We start from the raw sequence: 14,499 nt of genomic DNA on the forward strand, positions 1-14,499 counted from the left end.
GTTCTTTTGTGTGAGCTTCCAGTTCTGGACTCTGTCTTTCCATTTTAATCGAAGTGATAATTCCCTTTTCATCTCTGATTTCATTAGATTAAAGAATAGCTTGGAAATTGCCCTCTGGTTAGCCAACAGTGCTCTGTTAATCAGCTGTGTATTAAAATATATATATAACAGCGGCATGTGACAGGAAAAAAATTGCTAGCTCTATGTCAGACTAAGGAAAAAAATACAAATGACAAAATACTGTGCAAAATAGAAACACTCTCCTATAAGGCAGTAATTGATTGGTAGAAATGATGAATTTCAGTTTGAAAATGAGGAAATAAAAGAACTCTCAGGTATATTTCAGCTTGCTGTCTTCTTACAGGTAAAACTGACTCTCAGTATAAAAAGACTTACCATAGCCTCATTGTTTATGAACCTATAAATATCAGCTGGTAAGAAGAAGGAAATTTCCTCCAGCATCACAGTGTACTTCCTTAGGACATCTGTTATCTGCACAATAAAAAAATAAAGAACACACACACACACAGTTTGTAATTGTTTACCTTAGGGTACTGACATTTCAATTATACCAGTGAATTTTTTTTTCCTGAAAATACCTTCAATTGGCTGATATTTTGAGAAGTGAATATTAACATATTGATTTTAATTTATTAGATACTGATTCATAAGAATATTTTTTTAAAAATACGTTGTTTTTTTTTTTTTAATTATTATTATTACTTGACTGATTTCTCTCTATTATCTCTTATTCTTGAGAGCTCTGCAGATAGGCTGCAAACTGAATTTGAAACAAATAAAACAACTTCCCTTCTGACATCTGTAGTGAATTCACCAATGCTTGTTTTAAGCAGACAATAAATTTATGAAACCCGATCATCTCCGGTATTTTTCACAACTACTCAAACACAAAAGCTACTGTTGGACCTATTCGACCTATCTACATCACAGGAGAGGACAAACTGACACAGGTAGAGCAGACAAGTTTTGTTTGCCTACAAGGACAAAGCAGTAAGGACTTTCTTATGGACTAGCCATTAATGTATCCAGATGCACTGTAATGTTCAGTTACTTTTATTGCTCACCTTTAGAATAGAATCCTAGCAAAATAACATTAAGCCTGACCACAGTTCAACCTAAATAACCCTGCAAAAGCACAAAAGCAACTCAGACATTCCTTGCAACATTACTGCAGGTATTTGTAGAAGAAAACACTTTGTAACTGGAAAAGAATTATCTTTTCCTGAATATTGAGAGAATGACATGTTGTTAAAAAGGCAGTAATCGCCTATACATCAGAACCTGGCGGGCATCCTTGACTCCTGTGGAAATAAGCTACTCTTTGCTCTGTGTCCAGTATTATAAACAAATAATCTTATGCTTACTTAACAGCTATTAAAACTACACCTCACTTTGTCAGTTCGACTCCATTCAACCTTTTTTAGGGTTTCATCCAATTCCCTTACGCACTTCTTTCTGGCCAAGGATTCCTGCTGAATGATAGTCCACAGTTCTTCCAAACCCTGCAAGAAGGATTTACTCTCAATCTCACTGAAAAACTAAATATGAAAAAAAAAAATGCTTTCTTATCTTAAAACTACAGCAAGACAACGGGAGGTATATCACACTGACCAAGTAGACAGCAGACAACACGTACAAATAACTGGAGATAAGATAATGGCAAGAGCTGCCTTACTTCAATTGGGAAGCCTTCCACAGTAGCATCAGTCTTTGTAAACAGAATTTCAATTTTTCTATCAGATTCCATCAGTTTTGTCAAAAACAATTTTCCGGGCTCCAAAATCAAGGGTTCTATTTCCTAAAAAAGGATGGAAGTCAGTCTTATCCTTTGAACGTTAACCCTGGACTTTAGTATAGTATTCTAGACAGTCTAGATTGCAAAATCTTGTCTTACCCTGGCAATGCAAGCAAGCTCATGATACATTAAGGTTACTGCTTCTTCATGACGGCCTTGCCTGCGTTCTGACAGGAGTTCCAAGATATTGCTCCTGACAGTTTCCTCGGGAACTGTCAAGAAAGAAATTATGAAGATGAAGTTGAAAGCTGTTGCTGCAAAAAACACAATGCATACACAATAAATCACTAAATCAACACTTTGACCTCTACAGTTTGTGCAGCAATTACCATGTTTGAAAGCTCTTCATAGGAAGGGAAATCTATGCAAATCTAGGTTAAAAGTAATATGGCATATTCCTAAGTTTCCTTTGACTTTATTGATTTGTGGGTTTCAGAAAGATAAAAGCATGGAAGCTATGAACTAAGTTCAGGTATAATGCAGAAAACTGCAATTTCCAAGAAATAAATCTGCTTATATCATAACTACAATTTACCTTCTAAACAATAATTGTGATTGATTGATAATTTCACTTATTTTTTTTCTTCTGTGAGTAGACTCTTTGTCTTCAAAATTACATACAAATAATTGAAAAGATGTCAGGTCATTTCTGAGCTTGGTTTTTTACCTTATTCAGCTCAAACCACTATATGTATAGTGGCTCCTAAAAATGCAAATTAAATATCCGACATTAAGGAAAATAAATTTTACCAACAAAATCAGGTAGGGCTCTGACTTCCTCAGCTGCAGTTATATCTTCACTTTTCCAAGCCTTTTGAAGTGTCGTAGCTTCCCTGAAACAGAGAATAAAACTTGGAGATGTACTAAGTAAGTGTACAGATTTGCAATTCGTATAATATTCTATTCAATTATCTTAATCTAACATTTCTAAATGCTCCATTCAAACTTCAAAGAACACGGTGCGAAGAATTAATGTTGCTGCTTCTCGAATGATTTAGACCAAGTAATCATTAGGCCTCAGTTCATCACAATAGCAGATCTCACACATTGGCATAAAAGCAATAAACGATAGATTTAATACATGTAAACTACAGAGACATATATGTTATCTCTAACAGGTATCAAATCTATGTAAGGAACAGCAAGAAATGTAGAAACAGACTTTATCTGTCCACTGATCTTCCTATCAGTTAGGGCACTGCGCTTCTTGACAGAAGTGGGAATAAAGGTGTCATTATTCAGCAGAACAGTTAGGGTGAAAAGGATGGAGGCACTAATTTATTTTTTTGCTTGTAAATGCAGCTCAGAGCAGAGCATTATTAAATGGCAGTAGGAATTCCATTAAAACGAGATTCAGGCCAACTAAATTTAGGAAAACTATTCAAACATACAGGAAAACAATCTACTTAACAGTAAGAATATTATTACATAATCTTAAAAATATAGTTCAATAACATATAATTGGCTGTATCAGATATACAGCTTAAAATAATACAATAATAAAATAATAATAAAATGGCTTTTAAGAAGAAAAGCCATACAATATATAGGCCAATAGAAATATTAGCGTGCTAATTTAAATTTTAACAGGCACCAACTCAGAAAATACATTGTACAACTGGCAGAAAGGAGACAAGATACTACAAGCAGTTAGTGCTACGACCAAGAATTAGGAAGCATCTAGTTCCCAGGGCGAATCTTAAAACTTCATGCTCACAATCATGAACACACGATCGGGTATTTCTGCTTCTGTTCTATACCTGCATGGTGGTGGCTGTTCTGGGAAGTCTTCGTAGGGCACTCCTCCAGCCCCCTTCTGCTGGTTACACGGTAACAGCTCTGCCTCAGACGAAGTTTCTGAATCCCTAACCAGAGAGACCCTTCTGCTCTTTATAGAAGCCCTAGACTTCCTCCTTGCTTCATCCAAAGAGCGTACTAATTGAACCTTCAAAAAACCATAATCAAAAGTTAGAATTCTTTCCAAAGCTACCAAACAGAGAATAAGAAAATTATTGATAAAAACAGTGGGGTAAAGGTGGCAGAAGAGAATGATAAAATAATAAATTCTATTTAGCACATGCACGAAGATTTTCATCCAATACTATTTTCAAAATGAGAAAAAAGAAAATAACTGTCCCCTCTCAGGGGAAAATTGGAGCAAACTGAATTGTGTGGCTGGGGAATGGTTAATAGGAAAGTCAATGACAGAGACAGAAAACCCATCTGGCTTACTAGGCCTTGTCTTATAATGTTGTGTTATGATTCTGCATTTAATATGTCCTGGTATCCAGTGAAGACACACAAACACTCAGATGCACCAGGAAGGACACGCTGAAGATAACTATTTTCTGCTAAAACAAACAAAACCAGCACGGCTGACATTCACCTCTGCTTCCCCACCATCACTTTAGAAGCCAACAAACTGAGCAGCACAACTAACTCAGCTTTTCCCTGCCTCTTCCTTTTGCTGTTCTTTACCTCATCTTCAAAGATCTGCGTGTAGACATCACCATGGGGAACGACACACGCAGCCCCCACCGGCTGCATGGGGCCAGTGCTTGGATTTACGGGGAGGAGAGCGACCCTCGGGGCCTCAATGCTCCCAGCAGCGGATCTACACGCTGGTCCCACAGTTTCAGCCCCTGCTCATGGAGCAGCCCGAGGGCTCCTTGCTCCTTCCCCGGCCGCAGAAGGGAAGGAGCGGAGCGTCAGGCCCCGTTGCCATGGCAGCACTGCGACATGGCCGCCAGCCCAGCCAGGAGCAGGCCGCAGCCCCTCACAGGGCGCCTCTCCTGAGAGGGAAGGGAGGCAGTGACGTGTGTCTTTAGGAAAATGATGAAATGGAACCCAATCTGAAAGTGTCTCTGCAGGACAGGACAGCTAATTAACGCACACACACAAGTTCGTTTGTTTGTTTTTATTTGACTTGGGTGGCCACAGCCCTGACGGGCACACAGGCGGGTTCCTCAGACACCGCCTCCTCCAGCCCCCAGGTCTGATGTGGGCACCCGCAGCCCAACCAGTGTCAGGCAGATGCACCGAAACCATTTTGTAAAAGTTCATTAAGAAAACCCCACAAGCAGCCCTTCGCCACAACTCCCGTGGCCAGGCTGCAAGCGCTAGCTGCCTCTCGCCCACTACAGGCCGGCTTTTTTCAAGTCCTCTGGCAGAACACGGCCCTTCTTCCGGGCCTTGGCTTTTTTGTGCTCTATCTTCTCTTTCTTCTTCTTCTGAATGTTCTTGCGACGCTTTTCCTGCCTCTGCTGCATCCTTTCTACCACTTTTTCTGTCCGCTTCTCCCACTGCTTTTGGCGTTGTTCTTTACGCTTCTCCTTACGCTTCAGAGCTTCCTTCAGACGCTCCTCGTCGTCACGAATCTTGACACCTTCCGCCTTATAGAGAAGGTTTGTCCATTTTATCTTGTTCTCTAGCTCCTGAGCTTTCTTCTGGTCCTTATCCTTGAGCTCCTCCAACTTATTCTTCCTGGCCTCCAGCCTGCTCAGCAGCTGCTTGTAGTTTCTGCCCGTCAGGGGAGTGATTTTACCTTTCACTCCTTTCCTCTTCTCTTTCTTCTTCTGGACCTTATTCAAATCATTCTCTTCATGGACTTCAACCCTGTTGAAGACAATCTCAGCTGTACTCTCTTCCTTTTTGCTCTGTGGCTCTACAGGTACATCCTCAGTTTCCTTCTTCTCCATTTTTGCCTTCATCTTCAACTCCTTTCTTCGGCGCTTCTTTCTCTCCTTCTCATACTTTCTTCGCCGCCTCTTCTCCAGAACTGAAGGGGATAGTTCTTTGTCATCATCCTAAGAAGAAGGATGGACATGAATCAGGAGCCTTACAGGAATAATACAAAGCTAAAAGAGGGATGTATTTCAAATCTCTTGTTAGAAAAGCAGTATGTAAGAAGCCATGGGCTCAGCTTTTAGAGATAATAAACATAGTAAATGCATTTCAAAGCTTTTGTTCCCTCTGAGCATCCTGTAGCTACGTTCCTTGCAAACTGTGCCTTTTCTTTCTCAAATACCACCACAGGTATGTGCTGCTCCCAGCTAAGTGCTACCTTTTCATGTGTTTTTCTGGACCCTAGAATATAAGCAGGACTCCCGGCACTACCTACAGGCACTTCCTTAAGGAATGGAATTATCTCAAAGCCTAAACCTCATCCCCATGTGCCATGGTAGCCCAGGGAGAATTCATACTGCCCACACACATAAGGGTACACATTAAACAGAGTTCTCATACTCGTCCTGAAGCTTCTTTAATCTTCTCATGTAGCCTCTGACGCAAGAGATTTATTGCAGAAAAAGAAGTGGAATTGAGTTCACTTTTGCCACCTGAAAACAAGAGACAGAAGATAAAAATACTTGAAATACGGCAGAAGCTAAACAAAGCAATTTTCTATGGCTATGGGAAAAAGCTATGAGAGCTCTCTGAATTTTTTCTTCCATTCATAGAATCCAATGAAAACAGGAGTGTCCACCTTATTGGTTTCTTTAAAATTCCCCTTTTTCTATCCACATCATCACTCAACACTGACCAGCCTGAGTAGCTTGTCAGGCCCTGTAGTTCCCAAACAAGAAGGGATAAAAATACCGAGTTAATGGAAACAAAGATGCCAATTGCATCTCTCCATTCATCTGTTTCAGGTTCCTAATGGAAAGCAGGCATAGGAAGATACAGACTGTATCCATGTGATAATGCCCAAAAGCTATCAAATATATAAAACCCCTGCAATTCCTAGGAAGTGCTCGTAATTCTAGAGAGCCACCCAGTGGCCACATTACAAGTTTATATTCACAGATTAAGCTAAAAAGCTTTCAATACAGCTGGATTTCTTACGTGCTTTCCAAACTATACACATATGAAACAACTGAAACGCAGCCACCTCGGCTCAGGTATCTTTAACCTGACCACAGACAGCTCTGCTATTCTTACCTGTATCTGAACTCTTATTTTTGTTCTGTGTAACACCCGGCGGAGCTGATTTGTTGGCTTGAGGGGCTGCTTTCTGTTCTGGAGCAAGCTTATTGGCATTAGAGGCTGCCTGTTTAGCTGGAGGCGCATTTGTTCTCTCATCTTGCTTCTTGGACCTCCTTCTCTTTTTTTGGGGCGGTCTGCTACCATTCCCTGCCTGACCTGGCTTAGATACTAGACGGCAAAGAAAAAAAAAGAAAGAAAAGATCAATAGTTAGAGCAGACGATCTTGAAGGTCTTTTCCAGCCTTAATGATTCTATGATTAAGAAAGGTTGTAGTTGCACTCCCAGCGTGCAGCATTGTAGTGGTGTATCTCAATCATGAAAAACGGCGTATTTTAGGATTTATTTACACAGAGCTACCCTTGTTGACCACTTTAGGCGTGACCCCGTGTTCCCACACCCAGTCACCACGTGTAAGGCTGAACGCAGACCAACGACTCGCAGAGCAGCGCGCACCGCCCGAGCTCACAACTCGGTCCACCACAGCGGCCCTGCCCAGGGACCAGCCCCAAGCCAGCTCCCCCGGCCCCTGCTCCCCTCAACCGGCCCCGAGGCGCCTCCACGTCCCTCCCAAACCCCCCCTTCCCTCACCCGGCTTCCTCTTCCGCGGCTGGGGGCGCTCGGGGCTGTGGCGCACCCCAGCCCTCCTGGCCAGCCCCTGCAGGTAGCAGTCCTGCGCGGCCAGGCTGGCCATGCTGCCTCCCGCAGCCTGCCCCTTCCTCTGCCGCCCCGCCGGAAGTGACGCCGCCACGCACAACAGGAAGTGCCGGCCGCAAGCTGTTGCCATGGCAACGGTGGTGGCACTTCCGGGTTGTGGCGGCCCTCGGGGCCTACCCGCAGCGCCCACCCCCCCCACCCCTCAGATCCCTTCAGGCTCAGGGCTGGAGCGCCCCACACGGAGCTTGGGGGGTTGGGACACGGGGGGGCACCGCTGGGGGCGTTTTGGGGCCGTGTTTCGGCAGACACAAAGCGGGGCGCCCGCAGAAAGCTGCCCCTCCATGAGCTCGCACGGTTTGGGGTGCTTCTGGCAGGGCCGGGGCTGCAGCTGGAGGGGTTTGCTTGCAGTAACGCTCGTCCTAATGCATGCTTGCACTCGGCGGTGTCATGGTTTCATGGTTGTGGCTGAAAACACACGCTTAAAAAAAAATTATACAAAGGAGTTATTTTATTAAACCACCTAGTTACAAAAAAAGAAGAAATGGAATGGAAGAAAGAGAAGAGGAAGTAAACCAAAACTCGTGCCTGAAGAAACAAGACGGTACAGCGGGATGCTGGGGAAGCTCTGCTCTGCTGTTCTGAACGCAGCAGCCCCGTGGCCATCACGGCTCCCCCCCCCCCCTTGGGCTGCACGCTTGGAGCCAGCTCACAACCACAGAGGGCACGAGTGCCCAGCTGCCCAACAAAGCACCAAAATTGCTTCTTTGGAAGGAAACTGTAACTGAGTCACCCTCCCTGCTCCACACACCTCAGTTGGCTGAAGGATTAATTAAAGAAACGATCACCAACATGAATGCTAGCTGTACGCTAGCTCATGCTACGTTGATTGAAAGCTGCTGTGTAAATAGTGGAACAAGGAATCACACTAACAGGAGTGTGCTCCTGCTTCTATCTATAACCGTAAACGAGTCCCAGCATGTAATACCTGTCTGATTCTCAGTTTGCCCTTTTCTTTCCAAAAGGCAGAATACTGCTTGTCAACACAGGCCTCCCAGAGAGCCTCCTCCCAAAGGGTTCCCAGCAAAAAGTTCAAGTTTGTGAAGCATTTCGACAGTGAAGAATGCTGAGTAAAAATACTGTAAGATTCTTAGGATTCTGTTCTAAGTAGAACAGAAGTTGTCTGATGGCATCCTGAGAAAGCTTTAAAGCAGCCAGAATGTCAGGAACCATGGGAATAGCGTAAAGCTCCCAAAGCACTCACCACTCCCAGATTTGGCTCGAGTTTCTTAGCCCTAAGAAGTTCAGCTCCCAGCACTCTACCATGTACTTACTGTGAGATTCACATGGAAATAAATTCTGGATTTCTAACGAACTCTACACGTAACTGTCACGGAAAAGCAAACCTAACTCTAATTTGTTAGAACAATCAGCTTGGAATTTACTTAGCACTTCTCTTAAGCGCGAGGAACACCCGTGGCAGTGTCCCAGGCACGGAGAAAGCACTGTGGCTGTCCAGCAAGCAGAATCCTGCAGACACAGCCCCAGTGCATTCTCCTGACAGCAGGAGATGCTCGCTCAGTACAGCAGGTTGAAGACTTCCAGCAGCTCAGCGCCACCAGGAAGAACGTGGTCAGCAGCAGAGAATCCTCTTCAGGAGTGCTCCGTCGGGCCCGCCCCATGCCCGTTCACGTGAGGGTGCGATGGGGTCGAGCTCTGAGAGGTAGCAACGCTCTGCTCTGCTGTGGCAGTTGTCAGAGGCATGGAGAGGCTTTCAGGGGACAGCGTGGCAAAATCTTGTCTCCAGTAGGCTTCGCACAGCGGCAGGTCATTGCTGTCACACAGACTGTAGCTTTCCAGAACAAACAACCCCCGTAAGGAGAGGCAGCAGGTGCAATAAGAAAGGAGGGGAGGGAGGAAAAGCAAGACAGAAGCAAAGCATTAAGAAAATGGCAAAAAAATGTTCATGGATGTAAGGTCTGCGTTCACAAATTCATCACAAGTCTTGTGGCACTGGCCTTTCCTAAGACACCCCTCAGGGGCTGGTGTTGAATCCCACGGGCCTGGGAAGGATTGGGGAAATTCCAGAGACAAAGCTGTTGCTACAAACTGAAGCAGAGGCTCAGTTCTAATCCAGACACTATGAGTCCCTAGAAAGATCTGGGCTGAGGTTCTGATACCGCACAGTTGGGAGTTCTTGAGTGAGGCAAAGACCTCATCCGTACTGTTTTCTCATGGGAGTTTGATTACAACCTACGTGAGAGTAAAAATTCGACCATGCTCTAAATTTAGTGTCTATTTGCCTCCTTTCCCCTTCAGTAAAGTGCTCCACAGAAGGTCTGCATCTTCTTTTGAAGCTTCCCAACCTATAAAGTGCTGTCAGCTTCTACAGGTTTCAGCAGTACCGGAGGTAACAGTTCTTACAAAGCAACTTGCTGGATTTAACCACTAGGCTACAGAGTCAGATCAATCAGCAGCATGGGAGAATAAGCAACCAGCTAATTCTTGCCTGTGCTACAAGGAAAACACAACGTGGAAGGGCAAAACTAAAAAATAAAGTGATGGAAGAAACTGGAACAAAAACAAGAAAAATTCCAAAGAGAGGAAGGAGCTGCACACACAAGAGACACCCAAGACCAAGTGAGTGCTGGAGCAAAAAGCAGCTTGCGATCAGAGTAAAACAAACCCAGTGGGTCCAGTGATTTTGTCGTTGTAGCTTTATTTACATTTTTAATGTATGGACTTGAATAGATGCTTTGGGAAATAGTTTAAGTGCAGAAATACGAGACACTTCAAATTGCACAAACATGAAACATGTTGAGGTCTAAGTCCACACTCAAGACAGCTCCTGTGATCTCAGAGGAGGGAGCAATGGAACACAAACACAAGTTTTGGGTTTAGGATGGCAGAAGGCAAGCTGGACTTGGAGTTACTGCTTTGAAGAATAAGCACACAAAGCACTAGTTGCAAGCACCTAACATTTGAGCTTTTTTCTGGCAGCATCACCCAGCTGCAGTAGAAGTGGGGAGGGAGTGGATACGGGTTTTATACCCAGGGCCTTTGTTAAACCCCTCGAAAGATTCCTATGGCTGGAGCAGGCTCCCCCTGCCCTTGAGTCCCCAGCACAAAGCAGCTCTGGGTTCACTCAGTGAAAACCCCTGGGACTGACCCAGAGCTCCATTCCCTTTTCTGTCAGTCTTAAACCTCAAGCCGTGGTTTCCAAGGAGAACCCAGCCACGGCATCCACCACACCTGTCCTGGCAGGTCAGTTACTAAGAATATTTTAGCTGCATCCGTGTGTAGCTGCTTCTGCTGCCCCAGTCCGAACAGCTCCAAAAACCTAACCTCTCACATCCCACTCCTTGAAAGGCGAGTGGAAGAGCAGCAGCTGCACGGCCCGCAGCAGCACCACCCAAAGTCCTATCCTGGCCTTTGGCTGAAGGTTTCTTAGTGTTTGAAAGAGACTTCACTGTTCTCCCTGGGGCACACAGCCAGGTCTGTGCACGAAGGAACAGCTCCAGGAAACTGCTCAAACACAGGGACTGAAAGCAGAGCCCCCCTCAGAGCTATCTTCTCAGCTTCAGCCTCATCGACCTGCTTGCAGGTCCCCTCCCCAAATCCCCCGTGTGCACAGGAAAAGCTTCGCAAGGAAGCCCAACCCTACAGCCCAGGCACATCCTGCTGGGTATTGGCTGTGGTGCAGGGGGCTGCCTCCCAGTGCTATTAGCATAAAAGAAAGGCAGTGACAATCGCTGGGCAGGACATGCTCCCTCTAACAGGCCTTTCACAGCTGTTAGGAAACTCACTTTTCTACAGCCTTCCCTGGAGGGACAACCTAAAATAAACTCACCGCTGAACTTCAGGGTAACCGGGGCACTGGAGAACAGTTTGGCAGGACAGCTGCATGGAACCCACGTCCTGCCCTCAGAGGGCTGTGCACCTCTTTACACATCCTGTGGGATCAAGCCCCAGGAGAAAGTAACGGAGTACAGACGGGAAACCCCAGCCGGGCTCCCAGGTCAGCACAGAAAAATGTCCTGTTGGTGGGCAGGCCAGCTTTTACATTCACAGCCATTCCAACATGATTAGAACACCCTACGGCTACGTGACATAACAAAAATGCTTTCCCACATCAGGCAATAAAATGTCATTAAAAATATCTTAATATTATAATTATAAAAGGTCTTTGAATAAACCACTGTTTCTGTATTTACACACACAATTTCTTTGGTGCAGAAAAAGGCAGGAAAGAGCACAAGAAGGGAGTTAAGTGCTAAAAGCAATGATTAAGTGCTATATGATACGAGGTTTCAGTGGAGGGATCATAGCTCTGTACACTAGCCAAGCTTCCTCACCTCACAACCACTCTTACAAGAAAGAACGTGAAGGCAGATCCATTTAGTGTACCGGGAAAGAAAACCATTTGTGTTTAGATGTTAGCTCCGTTACAAAGGGTTGCTTTACACGGCACCTTGTGCCAGGCAGGTAAGAGACCACGCCAGCATGGTCAGAACCCCCTAGCCCAAGAAGGAAAACTGACACACACTGGTGACAGTGAAGGAGAAGCTCCTCTGGCACACATGAGGCACTGCCACCCCACACTGGGTCACCCTGGTGCAGCCCACGCTGTGCTGTGTGCAGTCTGTGTAGTGGATACATCCCTGACCCATTAGGGGCAGGAGTAGTGCTTAGGGTTGTGACCATCGCTCTTCCTTTCCGAGATGTTTCTAGGACCCCTCGCCACCTCTCCCAAAAACTGAGTAAAGTTTGAAAACCAACTCTAAACTTTACCTCGAGTTTTCTTAAAGCGTTGTAGCAGTTTCTAAACTATGTTGTATCATTTTACTGTTAAAATATTTATATTACCCATAAACAATGGCCTAACTTCCAAAGGTACTGAGCAATTATGGTTTTAGTTAACTTATCTGGGGTTATAGACACTCAGAATTTTTAGAAAGAGGGGAGAGACAAAAATGGAAAACCTGGTCATGAAAATTTTGTGTAAGATTTAGAAAAGTTTTTGTTTAGAATTCACACCACTATTGCACTGATTTCACTTAGTTTGGGCAGTGCAGCCAACATAATCAGGTCCTCATTTGTTTTCTCCTGCTTTCATTTACAAGTGCTGGAGTGCATGACAAAAAAAATTAAAAAAATAAAGTGCCTAAATTCTCTAAAATCTGTTTTCTAAGTAAAAGTGTTTTTAAAATCTTAAAAATTCCAGAAACAAACGAGTTATAAATCTTTCCTAAAAAAATCCTATCACAATACTTCATAATTCAATGAAACTGAGCATGTCTTTTTTGCTCATTTCCTCAACAGGACTCCAGGCAACTGGAGCAGCGGACTACAAGAGAAAAGGCACACTGTGTTACCAGGTCACTTGTGAAAGAACTCACCACAAGGATGGGGGATGTACTAATCTCATCTAACATTAGGACCCAGCTCAGCAAGCTAGGCTCTCTAGGGAGATAAAAGTTCCTACAGAGAGAGATAGAAGTTCCTACAGAGGGATATTGAGACAGAAGCCTATGTCCCTCAAGAAAATTCATCTCCATTTACAATGATTGCAAAGGATCCTATGCAAATTATCTGCCAAATCTAGCCAACTGAAGTAGGCACCTAGATGCTGTGAATATCTCCTTCATCAAGACATTTATACCCTGTAGGATATCTGCAAGGAAGTGGCAGTTGTTTTGAGCTGCTGAGAATCTGACTGAATTATAAATAGGAATAAAATTTTGTTGGGAACATTCTCAAGACTTATATGCTAAGGACTATTTGTTTGTCTGGACAAACTCCCCCAGAAGGGGTGGAGTCACTAAGGAGAAGTCCACTGCCCTATTTGTACCTGGAAGAGTAATATTCTTCTTCTAGCTCGTACAGGTCAATGGAGATCTCATCCCGTAGTGCAATCAACTTCTTGTCACATTCCTCCTGCAAGCTCCTCAGCTGCTGGTTGCGCTGGTTGATAGCTTCATTCACAGAGGGGAAATCATTGAGGATCAAGAACTGCTTCAGGTCAGACACAAGTTTCATCAGGGACTCACCAGCTCGGACCTCATAGCAGGGAGAGAAACCGTGTAGCATTAGTGTATTAAAGCAGTGCTTCATTCCAATTTTAAAACAAGGTCTCCCGAGTTACTCTGGCAGCTCAAGCCCCGATTAAGATGAAGCTTCCACATCAAGTGAGGATTCTGACAGAAGCCTGTTGCTGACAACCCAGGCTACCAAGCTTTATCCCTAGGGAAAGACTTTACCCCATAGACACCCCAAATATCAAGTTACTCTTTCAGCAGCAGTCCTCGTGAGTGCTATGAAGGCTTCTCTGAATGCAATAATGAACCAAACCACTCCTGAAGGATGCGCTGCCCAATTATTTGAGTATGAGAGCGCTACTTACAATGTTTGCAGCTCTGACGTGCATCTCGTAGTTATCTTGCTCACCCTGCGTTGCTCGAGAGACTTGAGTTTCGTCCTCAATCTAAGCAAAAAAAAAAAAAAAGCACACAATTCCACCTTCACACACCAAAACCCTGACACAACTCCCCCACACTGGAAGGAATTTGTTTCAGCCCAGTTCAGCCTCCACCCGCAACCCCTGGGGGGCTGCCTCTGGGTCGCCCACTGCCCACCTCTGCCAGCCCACCCCGTCCCCTCAGGGGCTCCCCTCACTCTGCAGCCCCTCAGGGCTGCTCCAGGGGCAGGAGGGGGAACTGAGAGACACCCACCTGAGAGGGGACCCTGCTCCCTCAGGGGGAAAGGGGCTCTTAGGGGGGAAAAGGGGCACTTAAAGGGGGAAAGGGGACCCTCGGGGGGGGAAAAGGGGCCTCCCCGGGCTCTCCTCTCCCACCTTAGCAGTCTTGATGATCTCGGTGAAGTTGTCCATGATGGATTTGACATCGTCCTTGAGGCGCTTGTTGTAGGACTGCAGCAGGGTCTCCTTGCTCTGCGGCAGCACCCGCTGCTGCGCCATGACAGAAAACCGCCCCCCCCCCACACCTCCTCCCGCCCTCACCCCCCCCCCCGTCCTCTCGCGAGACTTCGCA

At 45.1% G+C, this 14,499-nt stretch overlaps 2 protein-coding genes across 4 annotated transcripts; both read right to left on the minus strand.

Moving 5' to 3' along the window:
• Nucleotides 1-4,718: 4,718 nt before the first annotated feature.
• On the minus strand, nucleotides 4,719-7,519 carry SURF6 (surfeit 6). The gene is made up of 4 exons (XM_032200216.1): nucleotides 7,388-7,519; nucleotides 6,755-6,967; nucleotides 6,062-6,153; nucleotides 4,719-5,622 (listed from the first exon to the last, which is right to left on the minus strand). The coding sequence occupies exons 1-4, from the start codon at nucleotides 7,488-7,490 to the stop codon at nucleotides 4,954-4,956; spliced, it is 1,077 nt and encodes a 358-aa protein (XP_032056107.1). The 5' UTR covers nucleotides 7,491-7,519; the 3' UTR covers nucleotides 4,719-4,953.
• A 430-nt stretch (nucleotides 7,520-7,949) lies between these two features.
• On the minus strand, nucleotides 7,950-14,434 carry MED22 (mediator complex subunit 22). 3 transcript variants are annotated; one of them, XM_032200296.1, is made up of 4 exons: nucleotides 14,304-14,434; nucleotides 13,854-13,934; nucleotides 13,302-13,510; nucleotides 7,950-9,296 (listed from the first exon to the last, which is right to left on the minus strand). In XM_032200296.1, exons 1-4 carry the CDS (start codon nucleotides 14,424-14,426, stop codon nucleotides 9,104-9,106), a joined length of 606 nt encoding a protein of 201 aa, XP_032056187.1. In that variant the 5' UTR covers nucleotides 14,427-14,434; the 3' UTR covers nucleotides 7,950-9,103. The 3 variants fall into 3 exon arrangements, with proteins under 3 accessions (XP_032056187.1, XP_032056186.1, XP_032056188.1); XM_032200295.1 differs by having other exon boundaries at nucleotides 7,950-9,302; XM_032200297.1 differs by lacking the exon at nucleotides 7,950-9,296 and having other exon boundaries at nucleotides 12,620-13,510.
• Nucleotides 14,435-14,499: the final 65 nt, after the last annotated feature.

The sequence above is a fragment of the Aythya fuligula genome, chromosome 19 (assembly GCF_009819795.1).
Source record: "Aythya fuligula isolate bAytFul2 chromosome 19, bAytFul2.pri, whole genome shotgun sequence".
NCBI classification, from domain to species: Eukaryota; Metazoa; Chordata; class Aves; order Anseriformes; family Anatidae; genus Aythya; species Aythya fuligula.